Source organism: Tetrao urogallus (genome assembly GCF_951394365.1).
Source record: "Tetrao urogallus genome assembly, chromosome: 17".
NCBI classification, from domain to species: domain Eukaryota; kingdom Metazoa; phylum Chordata; class Aves; order Galliformes; family Phasianidae; genus Tetrao; species Tetrao urogallus.
The window spans coordinates 227,938-246,728 of record NC_136830.1 but is presented as its reverse complement, the minus strand read 5'-3'; the positions used below and the strand labels follow the sequence as shown (position 1 = coordinate 246,728).

Here is an 18,791-nt window from a genome sequence, read left to right as displayed (position 1 = left end):
CATTTGGTGCCTCTCTTGGTACTTCTTCCTTTTAATCAGCAGTTCTGGAAGAAAGCTACTACAGCCAGACGCACTGCCTGTGCACTGTAGCTCTGATGTAACCATCTCCAGCAAAACTTGTTTTTAAAGTGCTCAACGTAGTTCACTGGTGGTAATCCCTTTATGTTTTCAAGAACCGGCAGAATGAATTTCTATGACAGAAACACTATAGAGAGAGAAGAAATAATTGTCTGAAACCATAGCAAGCTTGTATTTCCTTCTTTGGCTGAGACCCTTTTTAAAGCCAGCCATCTTGACAAGCGGTATTAATGAGCAGTGAATTCACCATTTAATGTGGATCCCATCCCTTGTGAAATGGATAGGAATGGAACAGAAAAGCAGAACAGTCATTTTAGCTGTGGATCAAGGTGAAAAGCAACTGTGATCTGTGTGCACAGAACAAGGGCCACAAAATTCTACCAAATGCAAAGGCAAATTGCAGGCTGGTCAACCAAAAAAATGTGTCCTGTGGAAGAAGGGAGGCACCTGCTTGGCAGATTGTTCGGTAACTGCAGAAGTGCCATTCTAGTGAGTCAGCAGTTCGGAAAGAAAAGCAGTTTACTTTTTGGTTGCTTCTTTCGTAAAGAAAAATCCTTTTGCTGCATGGAAACAGATGACATAAATTTAAGACCTTTCTGCAAAATGAAAACTTTTTATTCATCACCAGTCAGTAAGAATATAAGTAAGGTATGAAGGAGGCTTTTTTTTTTTTTTTTTAAACTATGGAGGTATTATTCATTATTTCTTTTTCTTGAGTACACATACTTGACCCAGAGAGAAGATAAGCCTAGATCAGCTTAATGCTTTATCATTTGAAATCTGATGTGACAGAATGGAACACACAAACAATAAAAGCATTAAGTCAAGATGATTTTAAGAGAATAATCTTCATTTCTATGGATGTAGGGCCTGCTCCTCCATCAAAAGCAGAAATCTATTTCAATAATAAGATGAACTGGGAAAGAAAGGGAGAAGGGGAAAGATGAAGGTAGCTGTTTTATGTTTGAAGCTCAGAAATTACTTTAAATGAATTTTAAATTAACAGATAAATGCCCATTACAAGTAGCAGCCGACGCTTTCAAACAAAAATATCAACAACAAAAGAAACAAAATTAATCTTGGATTTCTGAATGCAGCCCCGATTTTAAATTCTAATTTCTACATGTTCTCATATCTACCAAATTTGCAGGTGGCAGTTAGTTTGGATCCTCCTCAAACCAACTGCTTAATAAGGGCCATCAATATAAATCAATATAAATATCTAAAATAAATTACACTGTACATACCATTAGTGAAATACATGAACTACACAGAGGTAACCACAATCTTACTCTCTTACCAGTATTCCAGGGTAGAGAGACTGCTATTTGAGATAGGTTACTTGAATTCTATTTGTTTAGACAAAAATCTTTCAAAATTAAGGGAGGAATTAACTTGAGAAAACAGTTTCAGATTGTTAAATATACTTGCTGGCATTTAGCTAGCTCAGCATCCTGAATTTCAGGCAGTCCAAGGTTGATTCTAGCACTTAATGTTAGTGGATCAGGATATGGACATTACCTGGGGGGTGATTTTTAAAACAGCCTTTCTTAAGGAGATTTCCCATTGACACCTCTGTGTGATTAATTCCATCTCCACTGGATTTAGTTGCTAAATGTCATTTTCTCAACCCCAGAGCTGCTGGAGTTTAGTATGTTGTAAGACTTCATCATATTAAAGCCAAGAAACAAACTACACATTAAAGCAGGGAAGGTGAAGCTTATGCTAGTTATTTTACATGCTCAGATATACAAATGGCAGAGAGAGAGATGCTTTTTTCCCTTTCCTTTTTATCTTTCTCCTTATTCCCCCTTCAGATTTGTGTTAGGAAAAGCAAAAAGTTTTCCCCTATACCTAACTACTGTTTTCTCACTAGTGTCTTTTGAATAGCAATTCCAGCCAATGATGATTTCTTTTGTAAAAATCTGATTTTTGAGACTTGAAATCTTAGTGTGAGTAATACTTCTGTCCGTAATCCAGGAAGGATCACAGCTTGCAAGGCTACATCATACCCAGACCTCCATAGTCAGTGTCAAGTTGAACAAAGACTGCACACTGTTAAGCCAGTCTATTAAATGTAGACTTGTTTGAGTGGAAACAGCAGGTTCACACTTCCCATCATCCTGTTTTGCAGGTGGTAAAGTGAAGGTGAAAGGAAGAGAAGGTGGAGATGGAACTGCCAAATCATGCCAAACAACTGCTACTGCAGCTGAACCAGCAACGAGCCAAAGGTTTCCTCTGTGATGTGATCATTGTGGTAGAAAATGCCCTATTTCGTGCCCATAAGAACATCCTGGCAGCCAGCAGCATGTATTTCAAATCCCTTGTCCTGCATGACAACCTGATTAACTTAGACACGGACATGGTGAACCCCACCGTGTTCCGTCAGATCTTGGACTTTATTTATACTGGTAAGCTCTTAACGACTGACCAGCCCGGTGAACAGAACTTCAGTGCTCTCCTCACCGCAGCAAGCTACCTCCAACTGCACGACCTGGCAGCTCTCTGCAGAAAGAAGCTAAAGCGGAACAGCAAGTCCTTCTCTGGCAAGGCCAGTGGCCTTGGTGTTGGGAGATCTGCCAGGACTCAGAGACTTTCCGCTGCTTCTGTCATTCAAGCTCGCTATTCAGGGTCAAATGAGGGGTTGAAGGGCTCCCATACAAAGGAGCTGTCAAAGGGAAAGCTCTCTGATGATGAGGTCTTTATCAGCAGCTCCAATCAAGAGAACTGTCACTCCTTAAGCAGGGGAGCCAGTAAGAATTGTGGTGGGGGTGGTAGTGCAAATGGGAGCACTGGTGATCAGGAGCTCGGCCTCGATTTGTCCAAAAAGAGTCCATCACTCCCAGTTGCAGCCTCTCACGATGACACGCAGCACAGCGAAAGCCAGCATGGCTCTCCTCAATCTGCCTCAGCCCCTGCAGCCAACAGTGCCTCATCATTTGACGAGTCTGGAGTTGGAGCCCCTCACAGCATAGCGGACAGCAGTGACCCCATGGAGATGGATCTGAGCGAGGAGTGCCACCACTCGCTGACAGAGAGCAGCCAGCGCAAGGGCCTCCGGCATTCATCCCGTAAGAAGGAGTGGATCAAGAAAGATAATGCCTTTGACCGAAAGGATGGAGGCAAAGACAGGGATGAAGGCGAAGGGCTGCCCAATGGGATCTTGCTGGGGCCCTTGTCCAAGTCTGTGGAGCGGAGCCTGGCTGGGGCTTATGGTGCAGACCTGCCCTACTCGTGTAAGGAGGAGGTAGAAAATGGCAAGGAGAACAGTGATGACAGTGGCCAGAGTGAGAGCGAGAGTGGTGGGCATACCAGTGCCAACTACGTCTACCGACAGGAGGGATTTGAGCCAGTGGCATATGGTGACAACCTGTATGTCTGCATTCCCTGTGGCAAAGGCTTCCCCAGCTCTGAGCAGCTGAATGCCCATGTGGAGACACACACTGAGGAAGACCTTTACATCAAGGAGGAAGGCACATATGGCGGCAAGGATGAAGCCGAGGATTTGTCCAACCCCAACCAGTCCTATTCTGCAGAGTCCCGGCCCTTCAAGTGCTCTGTGTGTGAGAAGAGCTACAAGGATCCAGCGACACTGCGACAGCATGAGAAGACTCACTGGCTGACGCGGCCTTTCCCTTGCAACATCTGCGGCAAGATGTTCACACAGCGGGGCACCATGACACGGCACATGCGCAGCCACCTGGGGCTCAAGCCCTTTGCTTGCGAGGAATGCGGGATGCGCTTTACCCGGCAGTACCGACTGACAGAGCATATGCGTGTCCACTCAGGAGAAAAACCCTACGAATGTCAACTGTGTGGTGGGAAATTCACCCAGCAGCGCAATCTGATCAGCCACCTGCGAATGCATACCTCTCCCACATAAGCCAAAGACTCCAGAATGAGCTTCGAGCCCATCCGCAGTGATTTACCTTTCTGTAAGACTTGCTGCTTAAAAAAAAACAAAAACAAGCAAACAAACAAAAAAGGGGGCAACTCCCCATACTCTGTTCAGTCATGGGAGGCCTAAACAAATGTAGCTTTAACATTTTTTTAAAAGTTGTTTTCCCTTAAAAAAAAAAAAAAAAAAAAAAAAAGGTCCACAGCCAAGCTGATGCATTTAGTCCAACTCTCCCTCAAAATCTTGGTGATCTAGCATGAAATGTCACTTCTTTCCATGTGCACTGACTTCATTGTCATTTTGGGAATCTGAAGCAAGAAGGAGGACCACAGGGAACTTTCGTTCTCTGCTGGATCCAGCCTCCCTGCCTCTTTCCTATGCGATGCTGTGGCCCTAGTCATGTCCTCTCTTAAAATGAAACTCAGTAGGGTATTTCTTGCCATTCAAAAGAAAATAGCATACATCTATGAAAAAACATTGCATTGCCCTCACAAACACGGAAACTGTGTCTGTGGACCATCTTGCAGGGTTGGCAGCCCTTTTGGATGCTGTGGTAAAGCCAAAGCAGTGATGGAACCCACCACCCACCCTGCTGGGCTGGCCATGGTGGAGACAGCCATCTACCTAGGCATGCAGTGCCAGGGTGCATTGCTTAAAGAGCTGGTGATGCTTTCCTTACCATCCCTCACTCATTTGGTTTTAATCTTTATCCTTGGCACACGTAACCACATACCACCTTTTCCCACAAAACACGCAAACCTCTTCAGCCTTACCCATGACTGAACCAGGGACTGGATGCCCTGAGAATTTTTCAGTGAGCAGGGGGTCGTCTTTACTTTTCTAGTAGTTTCGTATGAATATTCTTTGCTTAGAGGTACTTTTATTAAAGGAAAAACCATTGTAACGTTTATGTGAATGTTTGAACTGGAAGGTCTGAGGATAATTCTATGGTGGGTGGGTAGGGAGGGGGTTTGATGTAGGCTGGACTTGCTACAAGTTCCTTAGGTACTTTTTTATTATTGTTTATTTTATTTTTTTTGTGTGTGTGTGTATGTTTTTAGCTTTCCTCCCTCACTAAAGAACAAGTCTGTGTGTACAGACTTGTTACCTTTGCTACCTCTTGAATTCATGAGAACAATAAGATGGTTAGTGAAAGATTAGGCATTTTTTTTTCTCTTATTGTAAGTAATTAAATGTATAAAGGTAGAAGCTAAATTAAATTAAGGGATTTTTACCACCCTGTCCTTCCATCAAGTCAGCTAGAGAAATGTTAAAGCAAAGCTTGGCCAAAGACAAAGCAAAAAATATGCTGAGCCAGAAGCTGTGCTGGCTGCTCAGCCTGGCTCGTTCGCAGTCTCTTGGCTGTTTGTAGTCACTTTTAGATAAAAGAAGAAAACTTCTCTGAGTTTTCTGGGCCCTTTCCAGCTTTGTTTATTGAATCTGGATACTATGGGGAGAGGAAAATGCCCCCCTCATCTTCCACTCCCCCAGCACATCTGGGTCAGTCTGTAAACACCTGGCAGGACAGAGGGTGAGGGCATAGCAGTCTATAATTTACTAGAATCCAGAGTGCAATAAGGTGGAGGAGAGGAGGAAAAAGCAAACCAAAGTGTTTCATATCCTCCTTTTTACACAGTTTAACACACGCACACAAAAAGAAAGAAAAATGAAAAGAAACAAAATGTTCTTGCAACATCTGCATAAGACATCACAGCCAACAGCTGCTATTGGTTTAGGAGAAGAGACAGAGAACTCAGCCCACCAATTCTTGGCCCCCTTGACTTTGTTGGCGTGACCTTGTGGAAAGCTATGGCTTATTTCAAGCCTCCTGTGACTGTGGTGGTAAAAATTCACAGCCAGTAGAATCATCCCTTCTGAATTGAGAAGTTTACACTTGTATTTTTTCTCTGTCCTTTTTTTTTTCCCACTCAAACCAGTATAGTCTCTGAATAGGGTTTACCAAACCTCACATTTTATCTTTTTTAAAAAAATAAACTTTTTTTTTTTAAGTTTTGACCAAAAAAGAAAGAAAGAAAGAAAAAGAAAAAAAGTGAGCACGTTTGTCTAAAACTAAGAAATATAAGCTTCTTTTTTTTTTTCTTTTTTTTTTTTTTTTGTTAAGATGGACTAGTCCAAAAGAAGTTTTTGGGTCAGTTGAATGAACTGAGAAACTGGAATCCAGGCTCCAAGCAATAGACTAACTGAGCTGCGCCTTGGCCTGGTGTCACATTACAGGGAACACGCTGCCCCTCTCCTGCCCGCTCTGCTGTGCTGTTTGCTCGTGCTATTGTCTGCCTGCTCTGGCCCCACTGTGACTTGGAGCATGAGGGGAGCACAGACTTTTCATTTCTCATCGTGCTGATGCACGCTCTTTTCTTCTGGGGGGGCTAGGTGTGTTTTTAGTGTCTTTAGCATTTCCACATTTGAATTTATATTGAATTTTTCTTCCCTCAGTTCCCAGCCAACCCCCTCCCTAAGAACATCCCCAGAATCATCTTTGGGGAAAAGAGGGAAGGCCTTGCCATCTACCTTCTTCTCGAAGTAAGTCCCAGCAGGGCTTAAGGACAGCCATACAAAATTAGTTCCAAGGCACTTTCACACTGCCTTCACCTTCCCTCCAGCAGCCTGAAAGCTGAGCTCAATCTCATGCTGCCTCTGGCTGCTGCCACAGCAGATCCTCCTTTTCTGCTGGCTGGCTCGGAACCCACCAAGTCCCGATTTTGACAATTATCTTTAGCTCTCCTAGTGAGAAACGTCGCTGGCAGTAAGCTCTGCCTCTGCAGTAGGTTTTGGGCACCATTTTCCCCCCTTTGCTCATAGCCCCACAGTTTGTTGTGGTGATGGGGTAAGTGGGAGGGCAGCTGTGCAGAGGCCATAGGATGCAGCTGGAGCTGGGGCTGCTGAGCCAAGGCATGGAGCACCCACAGCTCAGGGAAGCACGGTCAGATCCAAAGTGGGCAACCAACCTGCTCCCCCTCGTTTAATTCCATTTTTACAAGCATGCGTGTGAGTGATGTAGCTTCTCCTTCCCCTTCTAGGTACCTTCTTCATTTCTTTCTTAAGCTTTGAGAATCATTTTGAAATTTCAGGACCCAATGCTTTTTTTTTTTTTTTTTTTTTTCCCCAGAATGGCTTTTTTACTTTATCCCTCTCCCCCAGCACTTAAACAATACGACTAAAGTCTGTGTACAGCAAGAGTATTGTACAAAAGGAAATTTTGTTCTTTTTTCAAGTAGCTGCGTAAAGTTGTGTTCCGTAGATTGAGTATAAACATTTTCCAAATTGTGACAGTAATAATGAATAACTAATAATACTCAAAACTTCAGGGACTGTTTAAGGCCTGCTTGGGGCCTGAACACTCAACTGCATTTGTACGACATAGTATTGTATCAAACATTTTTCTGTATTTTAATGAGAAAGCAAAACACTAGTTTCATATTTAAGATTTTAAGAGTTTTAGGGTGGGGGGAGGGAGTTGCTTTTTTTTTTTTTTTTCAAGATACACAGAGAGCCTCAAGAGGAATAAAACATTAAAGAGAAAAAAAAAAAGAAAAAGAAAAAAAAAGAAAGAAAAAAAAAAGGAGGCCTGGCAGCTTAAGCATATGCTTTAGTTCCAGAATGTTTTCGGAGTAACAGGAAAAAAAAAAAAAGATAAAATAGTGAAAGTTGTATAAAAAATAAGCTCATACCCAAATTCACAAAACTATTTTTTAAACCAAAGCACATTTGAATGAGTATGGAACCTCACTTGGCTCAGAAAAGTACTAATATATTTATCTCATTGTTTACATAAACTTTTACAGTTTCAGACCTCAACAGATCTAGGGGCCAGTCAAAATTAATCTTTGTTTTTTCCATTGGTTTCTCTTCTGAAGGCTATTGCAGATTCCCCAATTCGGGAGGGGGGAACTGCAAGCCAGCCTGCATTCCAACACTGCTCAGTGAGGGTGGGGAGGGAGAGCAGTCAGAACTATGGCACGTAGGTTTAGGACTTTTTGTCTCCAGCCTATGAGGGATGCTGCTGTGCAAGGCCCAGGCCCTCATACTGTGCAGGCTCAGCTGCTAAGGCCCACAGCCTGCAGCCATGGGGAGCAGCCAACTTCTTCCTCAGAGGACCTTGAGTGGGAGGGTGGAGAAGCCCCAGGAGAGCGTACAGGGATGGGAGAAGTTTTGGGGATCAGAGAAGAGTGTTGTCAGAAACGAGGGAGCTGCTATACCCAGCTCATCTCCCTCGGGCTAGCAATCACTGAGCTAGGTTTAGCTGTTTTCCTGCCCTTACTGCAAGACCTCCAAAACCAAATTCCTGGCAAAAATAAATGAAAGCCCAGCTCTGTGCATTTGGGGAAGTTAGCAGGAGCCACAAAGATCACAGAAAACACCAAAGAGCTATTGACACGCAGCTTCTGTGAGGCTCTGTGGCTGCTGATGTGGAAGAATATGCACAACTCTGTGCCACGCTCTGCGTCAGCACGGGCTGCGCAGAGGCGGCATCTCCCTGTGAAATGCAGTGGTGGCCAGGGAAGCTTTACTGGTCTGGGGTGAGGGCACGAGCGCAGACACGTAGCTCCCTTCTTCTACCCAGAGCTGCCCTGGGGCCTGAGCTATGCTGTTCTTACTATCTGAGCCACCTTTTAATTAAACAGCCGGAGTGATTCACTCCATACCTTGCAGTCACGTGCAAAGACACCAACCAAAAACCATAAGGCTTTCTAGGTGAAACTTAAGATAGATTTGCATGTTAGAAGAGTCTAATGATGACCAATGAAGATGGTTTGCAAAAATACTGCTGAAGCCAAAAAAAAAGAAAGGATTGTTTTTTAGAAAACCTCTCCATCATTAGTCTTGACCCTTTGTAGCTTTTACCTTCTACACCAAAGCCACCTCAAACATTTGATGGGGGGGCTGATGGAAAATGAAATATTAATTTTGCCTGGTCTTAATATCTAACAAAGATGGTGCAAACACTATTTGACAGTGTTGTTTTTGTATCAAGATGTATGTGCAGTAATGAATGTATTTATTTCTCAGATTCTGTATGCACAGTTTTGCAATGTAATTCAGAAAGTTGCAAACACAAAGATGTGTCTGCAGGGTCTACTCTACAGGATTTCAAAAAAATGAAAAAAAAAATATATTTAAAAAAAAAAAAAAAAAAAAAGAATCTCAGAGACTCTCAGCATAGCCATAAACCATAACCTGTGAAGACAATACAAAGACTGGACTTTTGTAGCTTTGCATAGAAGAGGAATTTACGTTTTGCTGTATTTAAATGTTTCCAGTTACAGTGTCACTCTTTCTAAGATTCCTATTTTGTTTTTGTTTTTATTTTCCTCTCTGTTGTGTGTGTAGAAAGCATTGTTTTCAAGCAGTGCAGGTTCAGTCTGGGTTAGCAGTATTTTACCTTGTCGCTTCAGTTCTGAAAAGCGGGAGTAAGGGTCTTGACCAGAGGAAACATCCAGTGCACTCAGTGCAACCAAGTGAATTTTGAGGTGAATGTTGGCAAAATTTGGAGAACACAGAAGTCATCAGAGGAACAGTTCGTGCTTCCAGTTGCAGCTTGTGACTGAGATGAGTCTAACATCCTGCCTGAAGATCAGAATATAGCTCCTTTTTAAAACTCCCTCTCATCCTCCACTTACTGTTTACCATGGAAGCAATAAGGCTCTCAAAAGTACGGAGTCAATGCCTAAGATAGCTAGAGGAAGCTTTGTGCCAAACTCAACAGCATCTGTGCCATCTTGTGATGGGCCTCATAAACAACATGGAAGCATCAGATTCCCAACTGTGTACGGTGACTAGAGTCCCTAGCAAAAGCTGTATTTCACAAGCCTCTCATTTCAGTACTGGTAGAATTAGCAGTTATGGACCTGCAACAGTCTTAAAAATTAGAATAAAGAAAGGGGATATTTGTTGATTTCTGCGATCCTGGAGGATTTAAGTGGACTTTAGCATTTTTTCTTATTTTTATTTGAATTTAATGATTTACTCACCATGAACAAAGTTTCTTCAAATACTGCAAACTTTTTTCATAAGCTTACTCTTGTGTTCAAGAACTGGCCATAATCTTGAAAAGAAATTCTGGAAGTACCTTTCCTGAGGTTTTTTTTTCCACTGTTTTAAGTCCCATCGTACCTTATTGCCCTGATTTTAGTGCAGGAGATGAACAGGCAAGCTTATCTTTCTTCTTGCTGTAATCATCCTCTTCTTTCCCCCTTTCTCCAGTTTTCCTGTGCATTGTGAAGCCTAGTGTTGAACACACAGGGATCAGCAGATCAGTGTTTATTGAACGGAACAGACCCTGCAGGATGCCATGTGGAGGGAGGGTTTAAAACAGTATTTCATGCAACAAAATTTGCTAGCACTTAGGGGCCATGCTTTGTAGTGCTTGCTTTTCCTGAAGGGTGGGATGTTTTTTAGACTTCTCCTTCACAAGTTATCAATTGAAGCACCTAGGACAGCTGTTCCAACTTTCACGAGCCTGAGGATAACTTTCCTAATGAGGACAGGACCTTAATGTGGCTGGCTAGATATTTTCTCCTGTTTTATTTTAATATTTTAAATGCAATTAAAAGAGGGATGTACCATCTCTCTCACTTTTTTTTTTTTTTTTTAATTTTAATTTTAAGCCTTAACTATCAGTCAGTCTAGGTGCCCTGGATGTTTCCTGGAAAAGGGGAGAAGAAAGGAGGATAAGGGAAAGGCCGACACTCCTGCTGCAGTGTTCTGTTCATTTCCTTCAAGAGCTTGAATTCAGGTCAGAGCCACATGTAGTTGTGGCTTCAACTCAAGTGTCATATAAAAAGATACAGAAAGTATAATATGATCTCAGCATTCAGAAATTTGCAGTCTTAATGTACAGTGATGAGAAACTGTTATTTTATGATCTTTTCATTAAAAGCTTGATTGAAAAATTACATTTTTTTGCTTTATCTGATTGTATCTATGTTTTCTCTTCCCTCATTTATTCTTGCTCAGGGATTTGAATGAGCTATATCACAAAGCACAACCCTTCCCACAAACAGACTAAGTCTAAATAGCCACACACAGCTTTTCATTTCAGGCACCTACTGCTCACAAGCCAAAATCTGTGCTCGTTAGACTGTAAGAAAGGATGAACAACCAGACAGGCTGGCATACAGTAAACGCGCAGGCAAAGGTGAAATACCTCCATTATCTCACTATCCTTTCTTACGATTCTCAGTAAGTTGAGGCTGTTTTTAAATAGCTTCTCCTGCTTTATTCTTCTCAATCAAAATTTAAAACCAATGTTTGTCAGGGACAGTAGATGGTAGATGCACCTACAGATCTGCAGATCCCTTCAGCCTATTTTGGGCTGTAAGTCTAACTCATCAGCACATCTTTGAGGATCAGAGAAGCATCTGAAGCAGAAAAGTTTCCCAAAAGAAACCATAGTTCTTTGTTTACATGTGGTATGGTAAAAAAAAAGGGAAGTGCTTCTAGGGAAGATGATTGTAAGTAATGACAAAAGCATTCACTGCAGATTTCAACCTCTCAAATATTAATCACAGAATGGCCAGGGTTGGAAGGGATCTCAAGAATCATGAAGCTTCAACTCCCTTGCCACATGCAGGGCCACCAACCTCCCCATTTAATAGTACATCAGGCTGCCCAGGGCCCCATCCAACCTGGCCCTGAACACCTCCAGGGACGGGGCATCCACAACCTCTCTGGGCAGCAGTTCCAGCTCTCTGTAAAGAACTTCCCCCTGACATCCACCCTAAATCTTCCCTCCCTCAACTTCAAACCATTTCCCCTTGTCCGGCTGTTATCTACCCTTTCAAAGAACTGATTAAGAAACAAACATTTTTCTTTGGACAGGTTAAGTGTGAGCCTAGCAAAATTTATTAACATTTCTTTGGTCTGGATTCTTAACAGCATCTACCAGGCTATCTTTCTGGATCTCAAGATCTTTCAACATAGTACATATTTAATGAAGACAACTAAGTATCTGCACCATAATGCAAGAACCAAGATCCTGCTGTTGGATTCATGTGTTTTGTTCTTCTTTTTTTTTTTTTTTTAAACACGATGCTGACTATATTTTAAAGTGACTGACTGAGGGAATTTCAAGTTTGGTCAGTTTTCTGACAGGCTGCAAAGTCAGCAGCACTGCTAAGAAAATCATTTTTATTTGTCCTTGGAGATGTGTTTTACCCAGCAAGGTTAAAGAGAAGGACTAAAATGAACAAAAAAACAGATGAAGAGCTACAGAAAGCCAGCGGCTGTTCTTCAACAGCTCAGATGTGGTAACCAGCCTGTACTCTTCTCCTAGCAACCAATGACCATTTTTTCTCTTTTTTTTTTTTTTTTTTTTTTTTTTCTGCTTAATTTCTTCTGGAAGTTTTTGCTTCCTGGCCCCCATTTCTCTGTGGCATGAGTGGTTTCCAGCATATTTAATAGATTGCATGTTCTATTTTGCTTTCGTTGCTGTGGTCAGCTCCTTTTCATCTCATAGTATGAGTTGTCGCATGTGACAACAATCCAAAACTCTGTGGTGGAACACTGACACATATACAAATGATGTGCCCAGAGCAGGATGTAAAGGATAGCAGATATGCTTGGAATGCCTGGGAATTTATAGTCTCTTTCCTCTGCTTTCATTGCCACCATTTATTGGTAGGACTTACTTATTTTCTTACAAACACACACTTGCTTTCTCTCACTGCCTTTCTCCCTCTTGAAGAGCAAACAGTCATCAGGTAAAACTTTGAATGATAGGCTTGTTTTCGCTTTTTTCAAAGGAAAATTAATTTCATCAAAATTCAAATGGGAAATTGAATTTTGGGAACAAAACTTACAATTTTTTGTTAAACTAAATTTTGTTTCACCAATATTGAAATCCAGTTCTGACCCTGCTGAGTATGTACAAGTGAAGAATATTTGTTTCATAAGAACTGTGATGACTGACTTCATATTAAGAAGTTAAAACAGAAGAATGTTTTTTAAAAATAAAGAACAATTTCAGGTCAGCATAAGCCAAAAGACTAACACCTCACTTTGCAAATTATTTCTAAAATATGCCTTCATCCTGTCTTGTATTGAAAATAAACTTTGAAGAACTAGGGTTTTATCTGCAAGCAATGCCAAAGTCTCAACAGCTCTAAGAGTGCTGAAGCTATTACGAACTATTAGTCTTGTGAATCTGCCTGGGCTTTGTATTTCTGTTCTGTTACAAAGTTGCCCAGGTTTAAACAAATTGATTTTACCTGTAATAGCTAAAATTAATCATTTGTCCTTGCAAAAGTCATTGTTCTTTGTCTACAAAGTACTATTTAAAAGCGTTACAGGAACAAAAATCTAAACATGTCATTTTTCTGATTCTCTTCTGAGAGAGGAATTGTTCTCAAAATATCTTAGATACACTCTCAGACCCTTTTCATACAGGAGCATGAGAGAAGGATCTAAGCAAAGGCAAGACTCTTGCCAGTGAGGGCCACCTCCAGCAGACTTCTATACGCTGCACGCTAAGAATCCAAGTGAAGGGATTCCCACTGGAGAGATTGGCTGCTGTCAGCAGAGCTGATAGGTCCCCCACTCCTTCCATGTGGTGTCTTCAGTCCCTTACTCAGGACTACGATCCTTTATGGCAGGAAGAAAAATGCCTGAAACTCATAAAATGCAGTGGTTGCATTCATTTGGAAACTGCAAACTCAATGCTGCTTTCATCCATGTCTGCATGTTGTCAGCAGGTAACAGCATGCTTCTGGTCATGATACTACTTCCTGGTGTTGGTTTCCTTAAGATTGTGTAACATCTGCCACCCATCCTACCTAACACCTTGAAGTTCCTTGATTCAAAAACTTGGCACAGAGGGCCAGAAATATTCCAAAGTTTGCTATCTCGGATAAAGCTGCTTCCCTTTGCACTACTCTGGGCACTGCTCTTGCCTCAGTTCTGCAGTTTCTTCCCTTCTGCAGGTCACCATATCATATTTTCATCCTTTCCCTTCACGGGCCCTTGTAGCAGTGATGTTTTTGTTGTTGGTGGCTTTTTTCCTCCAAATCTGTGCTTACTGTTGAGCACAATTGAAAAGTGCTGTAGAGCAAGGTCTGAATCCCCATGTTTCAGCTCTGTACGCTGAGCCAGTTCTAAAAAAAACATGATCTCCCTACAATTACAAAATCACAGAATTGCAGGGATTTGGAAGGGACTTCAAGAGATCATCGAGTCCAACGTCCCTGCTAAAGCAGGTTCCCCACAATAGGTCACACAGACATGTATCTCCGTAGAAGTGGACTCCATAACCTGTACCAGTGCTCTGTCGATTATGGTGAATCCATGGCTGCAGTACTAGATAGTGAAAAATATTCATCATACTGTCTTTTCCTATCCCAGGTGCTAAGAAGAAAGGCCAGTGTAGCTGGTAGGTATCAGCCCAGGAGATGATTAATGGTTCTGCCAGCTTTTTGCCTTCTCACCATTTTACCTCTTCCCTTAGTTTTTTCCTTAGTTACAGAGAGGAGCACTGGGAAAAGAGAGATGTCACAGGCCTCTCTCGGTAGGTAGTAGCAAGATCTTTGATAATCTGGCTAAAGGGCCTAAATCTCCCTCTCTGTTCTTGTCCATCCTCTCCTTCTTGTACACAATTAGGTTTAAACAATTAAAAATAAATAAATCAGTAGAGTCCCACCCCCCTTTCTCCTAGCTTCAGACCCAGATATCACATTAAAGCTATAGGCTCACTTACTTTTGGTTTGAGATCTTGAATTTAATACAAATCAAGAACTCTTTCAGGAGCCTGACTCAAAGCAACAAGCAGTTAAGGCTAGTGAACACATGGTATTGCCTTGTCTTGACTTCAGAGGATGGTGATGGCAAAGCAGTTGCTAGCTTAGTGCTTGCTGAACTTCCCTGCACAACATGTGTGCACTGTCTTGTTTGGTATGCACCCACACCCCAGTATGGGTATGGAGGATTCATATGCAGGAACCTGGCTGGACTATCCAACCACATCCCTCACTGCAGCTACACAGTGAGCACTTTATGAGCACTAGGCAGAAATTGAGCTCCTACATGGGCAGCGTTGTCCTGCTGTAGCCCTACAATCTGTGTGCTTTTACTGTAACCATCCTGGCCATTCAACCACCATCTGGGCCCAGCTGGACAAGCTTGACTGCAGCAGAGTGGAGAGGACAGCATTATCAGATGGCACTTGTCTCCTCCCAGTCGACTCTGAAACACTTGGGACTAAGCTCTGGGTTTCCAGCCTCCCAGTCATGAGAAGCACTTGCTATTCCACTGCCTGGCACAAGTCTCCTGCTAACTCCAGCCGGTCCCTGTGCCACAACATCAGCCAAAGGCCAGCCACAGAAGATTGCACAACCAGGCCTTGATCTGTATTTTCCACTGCTCAGCCAGAAAACCCCTCCTTTTTTCCAGCACAGACATTTTCCATCTCTGCTCAGCAAGCATGCCCTGTTTTTGATTCCTGGGCCTTGCTTCATGAAGCAATCATGGGCAGGCTGTCTGGATGGAACAGGTCACAAAGTGGCTATGGGATAACTATTCTGAAAGCCAGCACAGAACAAAGGGGAGCTTTGCCAAGGCTCAGGTGAGCACACAGACAGGCTACGACACAAGCATGAATGCAGGGTTAACTTCCTCTGCGTCATGGTAATTGAACTCCCTCCTCCCTTTTCCTCTTCCGCCTGCCTGCCACAGTTTTCTCCTATCTAGACCCACATTTCATTAATAGTGAGTGGGTATATGGGTGATGGTATCACTTTTTTTGCTACATTACTCATTCACAACTCCTAGACCAAAGTGGCTTTATTTTCTCATGACACCAGCCCTGCCTGACTAGGTTTGGCCCCATTAGCATCTTGGTTGATGATAACATGACATGTGGCTGCAGCTTGGTAATTTGAAGCCCTGCCATTACAGACACTTAGCCAACAGTGCAGGCAGAGGATGGTGGGGGTGACAGAAAATGGGAGGAGGCCCGGGATGAAGCACAGATCCAGATGCGCTCCACTTAGGAACACCAGCAGCCAGAAACACCTTGGTACTGCTCACCTTGGCTGTCTCCCCAAAACACTGGAAAACAGCCAGCTCATATTAACCTGGAAATTAGCTAGCTTCCTGAAGAATTACAGAATCACAGAATGGCCAGGGTTGAAAGGGACCTCAAGAATCATGAATATCCAACCGCTGCCACATGCAGGGCCACCAACCTCCCTATTTAATACCAGACCAGGCTGCCCAGGGCCCCATCCAACCTGGCCTTGAACACCCCAGGGATGGGGCATCCACAACCTCTCTGAACAGCTGTTCCAGCATCAAGGGAAGAATTAAAGGAAAGGCATTAAAGTTAACACCAGCTATATTAACTAAAAATATGTGTACAAAAAGGTCAGAGTTATAACTGTTATGGGAATCATACTGTAAAATCGTACTTTGACTTTACATGTGAAGTGTAGTCCTTCACTGTAAAGGCCTGTAAAGTATCAGGTCTCACACGTCTTTAGGCTGGAATGGGTTGAAGGGGAAGTTACGAAGTACAGCCTTGGAGTTCACAAAGATTTGCTGTGGAAGAGGATTTGAGGTCAACAAGAGTAGGACAAATAGTGCAGACAGCTGATCACTTTCTTTCTGGAAGGAGTTAACAACCACTTCTAAGACAAAACAGCTGGGCACTCTCTCCAAACTGCCAGACTGCAAATAGGCAGAGGCAACATATAGAAAAGGAGAAGGGAAGCAGCATTCTACCTCCTTTTCTTTATAAAATTTACACTTGATCTGTTCTGGCCATTCTAACTAGTTTGCCTGTCTACACAAGGGCTATGAAAGGAAGGATTCAAAAATCAGTTAATTGAATCAGTGCTGTCATCACACAAGCCACAGACTGCAGCAGCAGTAGTTGACACATGGGAAGCAACTAGGGAATTTTCTGCTAGAGCTATTTCTTTGCTTTTGTGGGAGTCTTTGTTTCAGTAGTGGGGCCTGGGTGGGAACTAGGGGAAGGGAAGAAAAAGCAGCAGACTCAGATGCCTCTAGCAGTAAGTTCCAGTCCTGCCCAACAGACAGAAAGATGCAGCCTGCTTTTCCAGTCTTGGATCTCTTCTGAGCAGAGTGTGCCATTCACACCAGATTGTGCAACAGCAGGTTAGGATGTGTACGAAGAAAGGAGAAATGTCAGTTCACGGTGCAAACTCTGACCTGGCTGGCTTCAAGGCACGGATCACACTGGTGAGATATATATATGTGCTAGAATTTGTCACACACTCCTTGTGCACTCACCCCTTCCTGACAAGGTCTGTCAAGCTCCTCCTGTGCTTTGTGTGCATACGCACAACAGTTTATGAGTGCTCTTGTCCTGTTTCATTCCTTTGGAAGCAGCAAAGGTGAGAGGGAACTCCACTGTTTTAGAGATCATTTAGCTTGTTCTCCTAAACTCCTTTAAAGGTATTTTCCAAACCTCCTGACTACTGTGAACACTTTCTAGAGAGGCGTTTTAATTTCTCTTTATTGAGTTCAAGTGCCTACCTACTCCCTATTATGCTTTTGCACTGCACAGTACTGTTCTGCAAAATACTTTACTACAGAAGACTTCTGAACAAAAGCCCTGATCAGTACCTGATCTGAAGTACAACTGCAATAAAACAACAGCTTTCAGTAGGATCACTCCTTCTGTCAGAATCAGCCCAACAGTGGCTCACATATGGTGGTCTGTGGGGCACATCCTCTCAGTAGCGTGGCCCTTTTACACCCTAAGAACCAGTGGGGCAACATTCTTGAGCAACAAAAGGAGGCATGACACAGTGGCACATAAAGCAAACTTGTTAAACTTCTTCCCCCAACTGCTTTCCGCTGGGATCTGGTTTTACCTTACCTCCAATGCCAGTACCTTGCTTTTACCATCCACATCTCCTCAATTCATTGTTACAATTCCACTTTGTTTTGTATTAGGCAAGTTAAAGAAGCTTTGTTTCAGTGTCAAAGGCCTTTTTTTTTTTCTTTTCTTTTCCATATTTTCACAGTTGACTTTTCAGTTTTTTTGGTTTAAACAAGAGATGACAGACAAGAGGTTGCTTGTGCTCTGAAAACATGCACCTGGAAATTCTAGTGCTCAAAGGAAGCTGTTGAAGATCAGACCATAAATGTTGTTGCTGTATTTGGAGAGCCAGAAGATGAACTGGATTCCATTCTCAGTGATTTCAGCCTTCCCTGAAAAGGAAAATACAGACAATATCAGTACTGAAATACAAGAGCAGACTAAAAGGCCAGGCTACTTCTTGCTCTTTAACAAGATCTTAAAGTGCCTTCCACCACTCCTCAGTAGAGTTGATCCTACTGAGACATTCAGAAAGATAGTGTTTTGACAGCCTGATCTCAAGTTATGCAGTACACCAGCACAGATAAGAGATCTCTTAATACTGTAACGTTACCTGGCTAAGTAGTAGCAAAAGGCAAAACTTCTCCAAGCCTTCTTAACCAATAGATCTAGTCCTATATGTTCCTTTATTGGCTTTTTCCACCAGCCTCATTTAAGGATTGAGAAAGGACAGAACTAAAGTGCATTTCTTGTATGAAAAGCAAAGCCTGTTGGAGAGCATTAAGTTCTTCAGACAGCACTTGGGTATTTAAGCAAAAGATCTGCAAACACATGAACACATGTACAAGTGATGAAGCCTGTGACAAAAGCCAAAAAAGTTCAAGCTGTACTGCCCTATGAAGGAGGCCTGTTTGGGAACAGACAGGCAACATTCCATCTAAATTAGGACTGCCCTTATGCTGATAAGGGACTAAACATTTATGAAACATGGGTTGGTTAAAAAAATTTCAGGAAGGGTCT

The 18,791-nt window shown here is 42.6% G+C and overlaps 1 protein-coding gene across 1 annotated transcript; it reads left to right on the top strand.

Moving 5' to 3' along the window:
- Positions 1 to 2,248: 2,248 nt before the first annotated feature.
- HIC2 (HIC ZBTB transcriptional repressor 2) lies at positions 2,249 to 3,961 on the top strand (the record flags this gene model as incomplete). The annotated part of the gene is made up of 1 exon (XM_079543932.1): positions 2,249 to 3,961. One exon carries the CDS (start codon positions 2,249 to 2,251, stop codon positions 3,959 to 3,961), a length of 1,713 nt encoding a protein of 570 aa, XP_079400058.1.
- Between the last annotated feature and the right edge of the window lie 14,830 nt (positions 3,962 to 18,791).